Source organism: Desmodus rotundus, chromosome 12 (assembly GCF_022682495.2).
Source record: "Desmodus rotundus isolate HL8 chromosome 12, HLdesRot8A.1, whole genome shotgun sequence".
NCBI classification, from domain to species: Eukaryota; Metazoa; Chordata; class Mammalia; order Chiroptera; family Phyllostomidae; genus Desmodus; species Desmodus rotundus.
Genome location: NC_071398.1, coordinates 91,083,173 through 91,097,011, shown reverse-complemented (window position 1 = coordinate 91,097,011; position 13,839 = coordinate 91,083,173). Strand labels below are relative to the sequence as shown.

The following is a 13,839-nucleotide window of genomic DNA, read 5'->3' as shown; positions in this document are numbered from 1 at the left end:
AATTGAACCGGCGACCCTTTAGTTTGCAGACTGGCATTCAGTCCACTGAGCCACACCAGCCAGAGCCCAAATATCTGTTTTTGAGTTAATATCCTAAGGGGATAAAATAGTGAGAGTCATTCACGCACAGTGCTTTGGCATTTAAGAGAGGCAGCCACTTTGGGCTTCAGGTTCAGATTCAGCGTGCATATGTTAAAGTTAGCGTGCTGGGCTCCATGATCCATGTCTTTGCTCTTGTGAGCCCCTTGACACAACAGCCCACTCAGGTTGGCATCTTAGCCAAGGTCAGGCATTAGGAAATCAAGCCTCAGAGAGGTTAAATTACTTGCCCCTGGTCTGTAATTCAAAGCTGTGTGTAGTGAGTCCAGATGCAGTTCTTTCTTACCACACTACATGTTCCGTTATCTTCCCTGACATTCCGCTACTTCAGTGTTGTTCCCGCGTCCTCATTGGCAAGTGTGTGGCCCACAGTAGTCTTGAGCCCTCGCGTGCGCCACCTGCCAGCCTTTCAGGAGGACATCTCTGCTTGTATATCACCTGCTTTTGTAGCGTTTGTCTCTGACAGGCATTGGCATTTGCAATGAGGCAATAATTACATTTTAATGACGAACTTTGATTAACTGTAAAACAAGCTAATTTAAGAAAGACTTCTAAATAAAAGATGATAACCATCAGTGTAAGTGAGACAGCAGAAGGATTAGGTCTCAGTGGCAGCAGAGAATATTTAAGCAGAATATACTAAAGAATTTCCAGCCGTGGTGACGTTTTACAGCTTTGGCGTCATTTTGAAAGTTCATACCAAGCGTCCAGGAAAAGATGCTGAGCTTGTTTTCCGATTGACTTGGTTGAGAAATAATCCCTGGTGGTAGAGAGATTGACCTCACTAGTAGGTGGAGTCTTCACTGGTCATGACTCAAGGGAACCTCCAGAGAAAAGAATGCATAATTCTGGAAGTTCTGTTACCTGTAGTCATTCATCCAACACATATTTGTTGAGTCCCTCCTAAGCCCCAGGTGTTATTCTGAGCACCAATGGTGAGCATCACAGAAGGGACCCTTTCCTCATGAAGCTTCCATTCTTGTGAAAAGTCAAAATCCAAGTAGTTGAACAAGGTAATCTTTTAGCAACGAACATTATTAATAAAATAGAACAGATTATCATAGTAGAGTGTGACAGGTAGTGAGGACTATTCGTTTTGATTCTCTGCTCAGGAAGGCCCCCTGAAGTTGGGGAGATAGACCACGTGGTATCTCATAGCCTCCGGTAAAGAGCTTGGATTTTAACCGTGGATGTCAGTAAGTGTGGAGGGGGGAGTATATGATTTATTTTGTATTTTAAAAGTCACCATTTGTTTTTCTTCCATGAGGGAAATGGGGGGGGGGGGGGTTGGGACAAAGGTGAAAACAAAAAGTGAGTCTGAGGGAGGTTACTGGGGCTCCCAAAGGTAGCAAGTGTCCAGGTAGGAGACCAGAGTAGCCTGGACTCTGGTAAAGGCAGTGGAGCTGGGGAGAAGAGTGCAAGGAATTGCTTATGGGTTGGATTGCGGTTGCGGTGAGGAAGGATGAAGGCTTGAAACTGATGGATTCCCAGCTTGGGTGGTAGTAGTACTGGGTGGTGTTAGTGGGAGAGACAAGAGGAGGAACAGCATGGGGGAGAAACTCTGACTGGGCCACGTTCCCCTTGAGATGCTGATATCAAGTAAACAGTTGTAATAAATGAGTTTGGAGCTCATTGATGAGTTGGGGCTGGAGGTATAAATTGGGTGGCATTTAGCACAGAGATGATGTTGGGTCCATGGGCCTCTTTGAATTACCTCCAGGGAGCAGGGAGAGTGGCCAGAGGAGACGACCTAGGCCTGGGCTCTGGGGCACGCCAACATTTAGAGAAGCAAAGAAGATTGAGAAGAAGCAAAGCAGAGAAGCCTGTCCTGGGAGAATAAGCCAGAATCAAAAGATCCACATATAGCTCCCACCCCCTGTTGAGTGTGTATGTGCTGGACCCACATGTTTTCAGAACTGAGACCCAGGGCAGTTGTCCCACTCACCCCACTGGACCTGTCCTCTCTTGTTCCAAATCCCCAAACTGCTCTTTGTCCCGGGGTTTCCTCCTAGTGTGGGCGGCAGCTCATTTGGTGAGTAAGCATTTGTGGGGCCACCAGTGTGTGCTGGGACTGTGGGTGCAACACTGAGCAAGGACAGTCCAGCACAGCCCCTGCCATCAGAGAGTTTGCAGCATAACAGGGTCACCAACGAGGGGACGGTTACAAAGGGCGTAAGTGGTTGAGGTACAGCTGCTTCTAGTACGGACCTGTGCCCTTTGGGCCCAGCAGAGTTGCTGTGCAAAGCCTTGATTTTCTGTCTGAAAAATGGAACTACGTTTGAGGGCTTTCTGATACCCCCCAAGGAAGTGAATGAATGGGTGTGTGAATGAAACCTTCTCTACAACCCACCACGGAGACATTTAAAAGGGTCGTGCGTGGAAATGCCCAGCCAGCCCTTCTGGATGGTGAGCTCCCATTTGGTACCTTACCTCCACCAGGTCTCCACTCCTCCTTCCTTCCCTTCAGGACTCCCCCTGCATCAGCTTCTCTCTGCCCCACTTTCCCTTCAGACTCCAGCCCCTCTCCTCCCTGTGCACCATTCCTATTCTGTCAGCTCTGGTTCTGCTCGTGTACCCCGAAGCAGAAGAAAGGGCTTGTTTTAACAGGGAGGAATCTTTTGATACTGAACCAGGAAGATTCTACCTTCCTGAGCGGAATCTTTAATGTTTAAATGTCTGGGGATGTCGAACAAAGGATTCTGGGCAATTCAAAGCTTTTTACAAAGGAGATGTGCCCACACAGTGTGAAGCGGATAATAAACTCACAGTCACTCCCTTGAACACGGCCGCACCCACTCTTCGGGCGCCTCCAAACCTTTGGGGAGGGCGCCGATTGCCGTAGTTTCTCTGAGGAGTGCAGAAAGTGTCTCCTAAAAGAACACAGCCATTTGTTCTCTGCCAAGATGCCTCTTCCATGCTGTCGTTAGAGCGCTGGGGGCGGGGGGGGGGGGGGGCGGAGAAAGAAGAATAGCACATGTTCTTACTTCCCTGGCTCATTTTTCCTGCACCCCAGGGCTTTGAACCCCCTGAAACATTGTGACTGAAACATGCACTGTGATCTGCACAGAGAGCGAGAAAGCCACACGTGTGCGCAGGAGTTCACATCGTGATTGTGTCTGTGTGCTAAAGTGAGGCAGCGAGGCTGAGGGGTCATCGAATAGGAGGGTGGTCAGAATTCCATTTGGTAGCTCTGTCTTTCCTGAGTCATGTGGATTCTCTCGGCCTAAACGTTTCCAGTCTGCAAAATAGGGATCAAAGTGGGCCCCGGTGCCCTTCATAACAGGTTGTGAGGACAAGCCCGTGGGACTCAGACCTTGACGGCGTCCCCAGCGCAGGCCATTCCTTGCTTGTCCCTGCTGATGGGCAGAGTAGCTGGAATAAGATAGGGCAGCGTTTCAGAATACATGGGGACCTTTTTGTTTTGAATTTTATTTGCAGCCATTTCTTCATTATATTTTGCCGAAAATCAGTTAGCATCTTCTTAGCAGGTGCCAGCTAAGGGGAGAAAAAGGGAAGGGGAAAGCCGGAGAGTGTTTGGTGCTGTAATCTCACGGTTGCAGGCAATGCCAGGCACATAGTAGGTGCTCTGTAGATTGTACTTTGGAGGCAAAATAAAGACATGTGTATGTGTGGGCCTCGGTCAGAGTTGAGTGTTACAATACAGTCACAGGAGCCTCAGTAACACTTAAAACGGGCACTTGCAACACTACTCTGGGCCAGGTACTGTGCTTCGCACTTGCCTTCTCCTCTTCGATTCAGTCCACACCACACTTGGAGGCGATCTGGTGTCTGTGCTGGTTTTTCCAATGAGGAAACAGGCTCAGAGCGGTCAAGAACTTGCCCCAGATCACACCCTAATGGAGCCAGGATTCACACACGGCTCAGTCCAGTTTCAGAGCTTTTAATCGTATGCTCTCACAGGCTGGACTGTACCAGCTTCAAGGTGAAAAAGTAAAACGAGAAACATACGCCAGCTCCTTCATGATTCCCTTCATGTGCGTCACCAGGCCTTTCCCCTGCACCTGCTCAGTCAAACAAACAAGGTCTCGATGGCAAGACCAGAGAAAAAAGACCATGCGTTCCCCAAGAGCTTACAAGAAACCTGCCTCTTTGAGTTCTCATGACTGAGGCCATGAGGACGTAGGACAGCACTGGCTTTGGAACCCACAGATTGCAGGGATGCTGCGGGTCAGCCACCACACTGTCGGCTTTGGACCAGCGAGCCACCTGGCCTCCCTGTGCCTGGGTTTCCTCGCATGTAACAGGCAAGGCTTGGAGAGGTGGGCTGGCAGGTCCTGCCCACCTGGTGTTGCTGGTCTGGGGCACCCACAGCCTTTCCATCATTGCTCTGGGTCTGGGGCAGAGAGGTGGGTGGGATACAGCAGTCTCTGGCAGGTCAGTGTCCACCTTCACCACTGTGGGGGAAGGGGTCCTGCTCATCGGAGGGGCCCTCCCGAGCCCCTCGCCTCTAAGGAAGGGTGACGTCGTGTGTGTAAGGCAGTGCCTGAGCTCACGCATGCATCCTGCCCGTCAGTCAACACCGCGCGGCATTCAGCAGGCTGAGCGCACTGCAGACAGCCGAAGTCTCCTTAAATCCTCTCTGGAGCAGGGCAGGGGATGAGGGGTAAACAACTGTGATGCAGCTGAAGTGGGTGACCTTCAGTAAGGTGTTTGCCTTCCCTGGGCCGTGTTTGCTCCTCTGGGCAAGGGGAGAAAAGGTTCTCCAGCCTCCTAAGAACTCTGAAATGCTGTTTTTCTCGCCATCTGCAGCCCACTTCCCAATGAGACTGAAATTAAGCCACAGCCAACACACAATCGCCTCTCTGACATCCCCCAAATTTCTCTGTTGGTTTTAGAACATACAGGGTTGAGGAAGCTCTACTTGATGGCTCCCCCAAATTCTTCCTTCCAGAAGCAGACACCTTCCAAGAAGACGGGGGGCAGTGAGGCACTTGGGAAATATGGGCCCTGAAGGTTAACAGGGATGTGACCACGTGGCCACTTGCATGCTTGGCGAAGTCCATCCACATACATGCCTCTGTGTGCCAGTGTGAGCATGTGTGTGTGATGAAGTGTACAAGTGTGTACAGGAATGTGAGTAAACAGATCTTTGAGTCACACAGGCAACCCCTCCTGGCAGGCTTTGTCTTCCTTTGGTTGCCATGACAGCAGCGAGGGCCTCCATCCACATCAGTAAGCAGAGCTTCCTGTGGGGCCTGAGTCAGGAGGAGGGTCTGGAGCCAAAGGCCAAACTGGAGCCAGAGCGGCCCCCCCACCCCCCAACAGAGCATTTCTTGTCAAAGCAGACCTACCAGAACTGCTCCTCCCTGGGTCACTGTAGAGACACCTGTCCAGGTGCCCTGGGACCACGGTGGCATAACATGGGCAGGGATCTCAGGCTGGAGTGAGGTTTCAGTGTGGCCCTCACTTCTGTTGTCCCAAAAGTTAGTCACCACATGGTAACTCCCAGATATGTGCATGACCAAAGCCCTCCCATTACCCTGGGAACTAAAGCCAGTCGCTTTAATTTATCAACATACAGATGAGCCGCTTTCTGAATCGGCTGCGGCAGTGCTCCCTTAGTTCCGTAAATACCAATGATTTAATCTCAACCTAAAGATGACCATACAGGCAGCTTCACCATCCGGTCCCAAACACACCCCCAGTCACACAGGAGAAAAGTTTTGGGTGCTATACTTTGTCTGTGATGATGTATATAATTGTAATACTTCATCTAACTATGAAAAACATGGAATTGCTTCTGTATCAACAGTTGATTTTTACAAATGGTGCTTCTCATGTAAACTGCTGGAGCACAAAAGTGGTCACAGTTGTAAAGTCACTGACTGGGATTAAAGAAGAAAACTGTACTTAACCATGCAATACAAGGAGATCAGTCTCTCCCTGAGCTCCCATAATTGAAATTTAAAATTTAAAAACCTAAACCTTTCCTACATATGTGACAATCGGAATAGAGGCCCATCCGTGCTCCGCTCCAACTCGTCTTCCGTTTATCTGTGTGAGAGAGACGTGTCAGCAGGGGAAGCACATCCAGGAATTGTGGGTAACAGACCCGGGCAAGAAGTATCTCCAACGTGACACAATTTGTATTTCCACCCAGTGTTACTGACATATAATCGACACATAGCATTGTATTAATTTAAGGTGTACAACGTGGTGATTTGATATATGTATCTGTTGTGGAATGATTACTACAGTAGGTTTGGCTAATATCCATCCCTTCATATAATTAAAGTTTTTTCTCATGATGCTCTCTTAGAAAATTTTAATTATTCAATACAGTGTTACCTGCTGTAGTTACCATGTTACACATTAGATTCTCACACTCTGTTCATCTTGTAACTGGCAGTTTGTACCTTTTGACACCCCCCCCCACCATTGCCCACCACCACCTCTGGCAACCGCCGATCTGTTCTCTGTTTCTAGAGTTGAGGCTTGTGGGTTTTTTCTTTTAGATTCCATATATAAATAAGATATGGAATCTAAAAGAAATGTGTATGTGATACATATATTTTACTATATGTATCACATCATCTTTATCCATTTATCCGTCAGTGGCCATGTAGGTTGTTTCTGTGTTCGGGCTATTGTAAATAATGCTTCATTGAATACAGGGATACACATATCTTTTCGAACTGATGTTTTTGTTTTCTTCAGATATATCGCCAGAAGTGGGATTGCTGGATCACATGGTAGTTCTATTTATAATTTTTTGAGGAACTCCATACTGTTTTTCATAGTGGCTGCACCAATTTATTTTCCCACAAATAGTGCGCAAGGGTTCCCTTTCTCTGCATCCTCGCCAGCATTTGTTGCCTGTTGTCTTTTTTTTTAGACATTTTAAACAGCCATTCTAACATGTGTGAGATGACATTTCCTTGGTTTTGATTTGCATTTCTCTGATGATTAGTGATGTTGAGCTCGTTCTCATGTGCCTATGGTTATGGGTATATCTTTGGGGAAATGTCTATTCATTTCCTCTGCCCATTTCTAATGGGTTTTTTTTTTTTGCTATTGATCTGTATAAGTTCTTTATACATTGCGGGTACTAACCCCTGCTTAGACATATGATTTGCAAATATTCTCTCCCATTTCGCAGGCTGCCCTTTCACCGGATCTCTCTCATTGTACAGTGTCTTACAAGGCTCTTGTGAGGACTCCCAGAATAAATCCGATTTATTCCTGCCCCTGGTTGTGAGCTGAGGGTTTCTGTGTCCCTCTGATGCCAGCAGTGACTGGAGAGGAGACTGAGACTGAGAGGTCACTGCCCAGGTTATTAACAGCAGGTGTCACCTGGGGGGCGGAGCTCTGAGAGTAGACCTGGTAGCATTTCTGCTTGAGCATTTGGGGATCTATGTTCACTCTTGGTTTGGGATTCTGAAGTCTATGTGCATCCCACCCTGCGTTCTCTTACATCTGTGGGGGTGGGCACACTGGATGGAGCCAATGAAAAGGAGCTGATTTCCCCTCTCTTACTCTAAGCCACAGGCCAAGGCCAAGAGGACTTAGGGGCCATGAGTTCTCTTCTGCTGTCAGCCGCATTGTCTCCTGTTAAATCTCCTGTGGCTTAGTCCAAGGCAGCTGGATGACCTGAGCTATGTGGAAGGCCATCCTCTCTTTGAGTGACCTTTCAATAGGAAGTCTGGCAGCCGTTATCTGAATAAGGACAGTAATGGTCATCTGCTTTGTCTTTGCAAAAGCAGCGTCATCGGAATAAACCCCAGGATCCTCTGGGAAGTGGAGAAAGGATGCAGGTTCTCTGGAAATGGGCCGGGGGGACCAGTGGGAGGAACATGCCTCCCTTTCCTGGGTCTGGCCACGGATGTCCTCACGAGAGCGGTGGGTGGATTGACTCTAAGGTTAGAAAAGTCCGTTATTTTTGGCAGGCCACGGAGTTGAATGCTGCGTGTCCCTGTTTTCTCCAGAATGCCACATGCGTATAAGTAGGTTGATGGTCATGACGAGGACACAGAAACCAAATGGTGCATCACTCACTGTGCTGTGGGTTTTATACAAGGTCTTTGTTAGCCCAACACCGAGCATGGATTTTCATACTGCTTTGCTAGTAAAAAGATAGCCCTTTAGGAAAAACACAAATACTCTTGTTTTTATATCCTTATTTTCCTCAACCCCAGGCTGAAACTAAGTAAATCCCCTTTGGAGATCTTAAAGGTTGACATCTAGATAGCACAGAAGACAGTGGAGGCTTTGCGGAAACCACCTTTAACCTGGCCTTGGAGGACATTGGCTTAGTTCCAGCAGATGGGGTGACCGTGGACCAGAACCTTTCTGACTCTCCCAGGGTTTTTGCAAATACAAGTGAACTAATTTACCTGAAAGTGCTTTGTAAATTTAAAATTTCACAGATGTGTTAGATGACTGAGTTGTTCTTAATGTGTTATTTTCATCCTCCATGGAATCTGTTACCATACTGGGCCTTGGATTCATCTTCATGGGTTCCTGGTTGGAATGCGATACAATGTCAGCTCCGCTTGGCTCCATGGAGCCTGCAGACTAGTCGGGAGATGAGCCAAGGGCGAAAACAATGATGACAGTGAGGGAAGGGGGGAGAAGTGTCATCAAAGACACGGGGGCCAGACTTTCTGCCCTGGGCTCCCAATGGAAAAACAGAAAAGGGCCACTGGATAAACAGAACGCCGAAGCCCCCAGCACGGCTCCTCCCCCACTGAGATGCATTGGCCACAAGGGGCTGTCCCCACTGTGCATGTTCTTTACTTCCTTTAGCAAGAGGCTTCTTAAAAAGCCCAGGCCAGATTGTCTGGGCTCTGGGCTTGTGAGCCCAGCGAAGATGCCAGGTGGGAGGGTGGGAGGAAAGGGGGCCTTAGATGACAGAGGAGAGCAGGGAAGCCAGCTGGTGAGACCCAGAGCCAGGAAACTTCCAAGTACACAGGGAGGTTAGCCTGGGTTTGTTGGCCTGTCAACCGGAAGTCAAGGTCATTTGGGGGCCAGTGAGAGGGGACACACTGCATACTTTGTAGATGAATTCCACAGAGATTTTAGTGGAGCCAATGAAGAGTGCTCGCAGTGTCCAGGGGTTACCTGGCTGCTGGTACATCCCCACAGTCACCTGGCTGGCTTCTCTCAGTGCGTGGAGGGCGTATGGATTCACTGAGGCCTTCGGGTCCCAGGGTGGAGCTACCAGTGTGATCACCAAGTCAGCCTGGATATTTTTAATTAAAAAAAAAAAAACAACCTATTGAACATATACTATGTGCCAGGCCTAGCCTTGTCTGGGAGGACACAACACTAAGAAAGACACAGTGTCTTTACCAAAAGCTCACATGAAGGAGAAAGTCTCATGTACAGCTCAGCACAGTAAGGTCCCACTGCTCCCTGAGCTGTAAAGGAATAGAGGAAAGGGAGGCCGGGAGACTAAGGACTGTGGGAGGTTGCGGGGCGTGGAGGAGAAGAAAGTGAAACACAAGAGGTGACATTTCAGCCTGGCCTTGAAGAAAGCTTCTGACAGGCCAGGCCAAGAGGCAGTTTGAGCTAAGCCTTGAACCACCTGCACTGCCTCTTCAGGAATAGCAAGAGCACTCTGGGGAGGGAACATGCCTGAGGTGGCAGCCGGCGTGCAAGGGGTGGATAGTAATGCGGGAAGGTGAGGTTTGAAAGGAAAGGTCTGGGTCAGACTGAGAAAGACTTTGAAGGCCATGTCAGGTGTGTGTGCTCCATTTAGCAGCAAGTGGGGGGTGGGGGGTGTTAGAACAGATGGAATTTAGAAGATCCGAGGGTCACGGTTCCTCTTAGTGCCAGTGGCCTTGGATACTTGCCTTCTCAAAGGGCCACTTATTTCCCCCTTAGATTCAGTTTTCTGAGCGGAAAAAGAGAGACCTCGCTCCAGATGCTAAAGGATAATTGGGTTCTCTGGTGGCAGCCTGCTTTAAGTCTCCTTTTTCAAGGTCTTGCTTGAAAGCTCCCTGGGTCCACCCAGAGCGTAGTTGAAAAATTGAGGCACGCACCTATGAAAGGATCAGGTAAACAACCGCCAAAGCATCCCGTGGGCAGATGTGCAGGCGGGAGGAGCTGGGACCCTTGGAGCAGACACCGCTGGGCTCCATGCCTGGCTTTGTTTCTTAAACTTGGACAAATTATCTAACTTTCCAATTGAGGGTCAAAACACCTGTCCTGCCTTCTTCTCAGAAGGGTTATAATGATTGAGGAAAATATACAGAGGTGCTTAAAAATTAGAAAGGGTCCCACAAATACCACTCGCTTTGGTTGCTATTTTAGGTTGGGAAGCCATCATGCCCGACACTTGTTTTAGAAGGATAAGTCCAAAGGCTGTGAGATGGAGGACCTGAAGGGAAGAGGGGCAGGTGGTGAGAGACCAGGCCGGTGCTCCTGGGATGGTCTGGGCAGGAGAGGGTGGGGTCCTGGACCGCGGCAGTGAGGATGAAGTGGCGGGGTGGCTCTAGTGTCCCTCTGAAGACAGCACCAACAGAAAAGCACACTCATTGGGTGGGAGGGATGAAAAGACTCAGAGAGCCAAAGGGAAGAACTTTGATAGCTGGGGACGCCATGAACGAAGCCAGCCCCCTGTCACTTTCAGACCGCTAAAATCCCTAAATGGCGGTGAGGAAAGGAGGGAACCCCAGGGCTTGAATTGTCACCTGGCCACTCGCTGGCCCCGGTGCCCCTCCTTTCAGCCCTCTCCCTCTCTCTCCCCGGCAAGACTCTCAGCAGAGCCCACCGCATCTGAAGCCACACCCAGGGGAATTTCTCCTTCCATCGTGCCTGCTCCCAGGCCCTCAGCCTGGTGATGAGCATTATAAGGTGTCTGTGCCAAGGAATCCATCTTTGTCTTGGCAGGAGGGACCGCATAAGGTCCCTCACCGTGCCCTGCATGGGGGCTGGGGCGTGTCCCTCAGCCCCTGGCTCATTTCCTCTTCCCTAGCCATGAGGGAGTGGCTGACAGGACCCACAGTGGGTGCCAGACTCCCTCATCTTCTGGGGGCACCTGTTTGTTTATGAGGGGCCCCTTGACAGCTTCCAGGGCAGTGGGCAAGCACCCAATGCTACTCTCGCAAGGGGGATTCTTGCCTGGAAGGGGGTGGTGATGGGAAGGGCGTCAGAAGAGGCTGTTCCCAGAGGGGCCTGTTAGCAAATGAGCATTTCTTGTTGCCTATTTGCTCACCCATTGCATTTGGTCGTGTTCTTCTCTGCCAGGCAGCCCGCATGGCTCTTTTCTCTCATTTTCTGTGGGAATTTTGTCTTTCCATTGTCTGTGCCACAGAGCAGCTCTGCTCCCCTGTGCCTGGCCGTGGACTCTGTCTTGTCCCTGGCCCTCACCTTGGCTTTCCCAATGCCTCGCTATCCCCCCTCCACCCCACTCCACCTTCCCTCTGTCTTCTCCCTGCAGCCCAGGTGCCCTTAGCGTGTGCCTTTTCTTATTTCTCCATGCCCAGCCATCTTCACACAGCATCTTAGCCCTGCAAGGCACCCGTGTCACTGGTCTTCGGTGACAGCCATCCTTGAGCACCACAGGGTACGGGGTCCTAGAGGAAGCCCAGCATGCCTGTTCAAGTTCAGATCCCAGCAAGTTACTTCTTCTCGAAGCCTGTTTCTTCATCTATTAAAACAAGAATTTTAATAGTGCTTAGTTACAGGAGTTAACGGGTATGAAAAACTTCATACAGGGCTGATGTACAATAAGTGGTCAGTATACATTAATCGCTGTTGTAATTAAAAGCATGAAGAGTAGCCGTGCCCCTCGGAGGGTTAAGGGCCTCCGCTGTAGCTGGGGACGTGGATCTTACGGCGTTTTGAGACCTAGTTTGTCGTGTGACTAAGAAAACACCGTTCCAGATAGAGCAAGCCGAGGGTGTTCATGCTCATTGGGATGAAACTGATCCGGGAACGTTCTTAGGGAAGGCTGAACGCGGTGCATTTCTGAGCAACCTTTCAAGGAGGTTGGAGCTGCAGCCTGGGACCAAGGAGCAGGGAGCTGGGGTGCCCAGAGGCGCCTGCTCGAACTCTGCCTCCTCCTCGCTTCACCCTTTCTCTTAGTCGTGGCACTACCCGAACCCAGTGAACCGTGTCCTCCTTGTCCACAGGGAATTTGCCAAAGAGAGAGAAAGAGTGGAGAACCGGAGAGCTTTCATGAAACTGCGGCGCCAGCAGCAGATTGAGCGGGAGCTGAACGGGTACCGTGCCTGGATAGACAAAGCAGGTATGGCCGGCTGGGGGCAGGGGCGGGTGGTGGCTGGTGGCAGGCTGCATGGGCGGCAGAGATCTCCCTGCTGCTCACCCCCCAATACCTCCGTGCAAAGAAGCAGCCTAGACCAGAGCAGACAGAAGCTCTACATGCCTCATTCGCTGTGGGGTTCCCTGCAGGTCCCACTTTCCTGTGTCTGGCATCTAACTGCCCCTGTCCTTCCATTGAACACCTTCCTGAGACAGGCATTTTAGCAAGGTGAACTGAGTAAGCGGTGACGTAACCCAATCCTGGAGCTGAGTTTGGGCTGGTGGCATTTTGTACTACTAATACTGATAACATTACTGGATAAACAATCTATTTATTCCACAAATATTTATCACGGGCTTCCATTGTGCTGGGTCATGTTCCAGGCACCTGGGCACAGCTCTGAGCCGGGGCTTTACCCTTGTGGGGCACGTTACCCTCTAGTTGGGGGAGGCAGCAGTGAGTGAAACAATCCATGAGTAACTTGTAGAAGGTGATAACATCCAATGAAAACAGATCCAGGTAAGGCTGTGGGCTGTAAGGGAAGTTGCAGCTTTAACTAGACCTATAGGTCAGGGTAGACCTATTTGAGGGACTCTTGAAGGAGATAAGGGGGCGAGCCACAGGAAGATCTGAGGGGGGAATACTCCAATGCCAAGGCTGTAATGTGGGAGCGGCCAGCTGTGCTGCAGGGTCGGTGGGGGTGGGGGGTGTGCAGGGAGGGGACAGGAGGCAGGATGAGGGCAGTCCCAGGTGAGGGGACAGGACAGTGGATTGGGCGTGGCCAGCATTGTAAAGGCGAGTGAGGCAGGAGGGTTTTGAACAGAGGGGGCCACACTCTGATTTAAGGTCCAGAAGGGGAGCTTGGTGGCTGCACTGAGAATATACAACAGGAGGACGAGGCCAGAAGCAGGGCATCAGCTATGAGGCTGGCACAGGAAGTCGGGAAATAGAGGGTGGTGAGGGCTGGCGTGGCCTCTTCCCTGCGCTGTCATCAGTTCCTCCCACTTGGCTCCACCTCAGGAATGATTCTTGCTCAGCCAGGGGCCTAGGTCTGAGCCCATCACGATTTCATTAAGCCCCAGAGCCGCCAGGTTCAAGTTGGACCGTGGCTCGGCTGTGTATGAGGGACTTCGACCTCCCCATCCCTGTCAGTGAAAAGGCTGTGTTTGCTTGCCTCACTATTTTACAGATTGGCTTGCACTGGTCTTATTTATCTTCATTTTCTTCCTGAGCAAAGTGTACCTGTTTTTGGATAAAAAGTCACACATGACCGTCAGTGCCTTCTGTCTAGGCTGGGTCAGAAGCGTAGCAGTAATGTCAGGTCTCTCGGGAAAAATTTGGAATGGATTTGAGGCCAGCTTGCCTGAACCTCGCCCTGCTGGGAGAGAGAGGGGGGGACAACACGCAGAGCCTCTGCCAGCCCTAGGCTCAGCTTTTGACTGTCCATCCAGGTGAGGGAGAGTGTAATTGAAAATGCCACTTCAAAGCCGCATAACAATCACCACCCCCTC

The 13,839-nt window shown here is 50.2% G+C and overlaps 1 protein-coding gene across 2 annotated transcripts in view; it reads left to right on the top strand.

The window, feature by feature from the left end:
* The window catches only part of CACNA1E (calcium voltage-gated channel subunit alpha1 E), a 413,895-nt gene that overhangs the window by 313,870 nt on the left and 86,186 nt on the right, over positions 1-13,839 (top strand). For both annotated transcript variants that reach the window (XM_053915565.1, XM_053915566.1), the window contains exon 10: positions 12,198-12,313. In XM_053915565.1, coding sequence (XP_053771540.1) covers positions 12,198-12,313 — 116 coding nt within the window. The remainder of the gene's footprint in view (positions 1-12,197; positions 12,314-13,839) is intronic.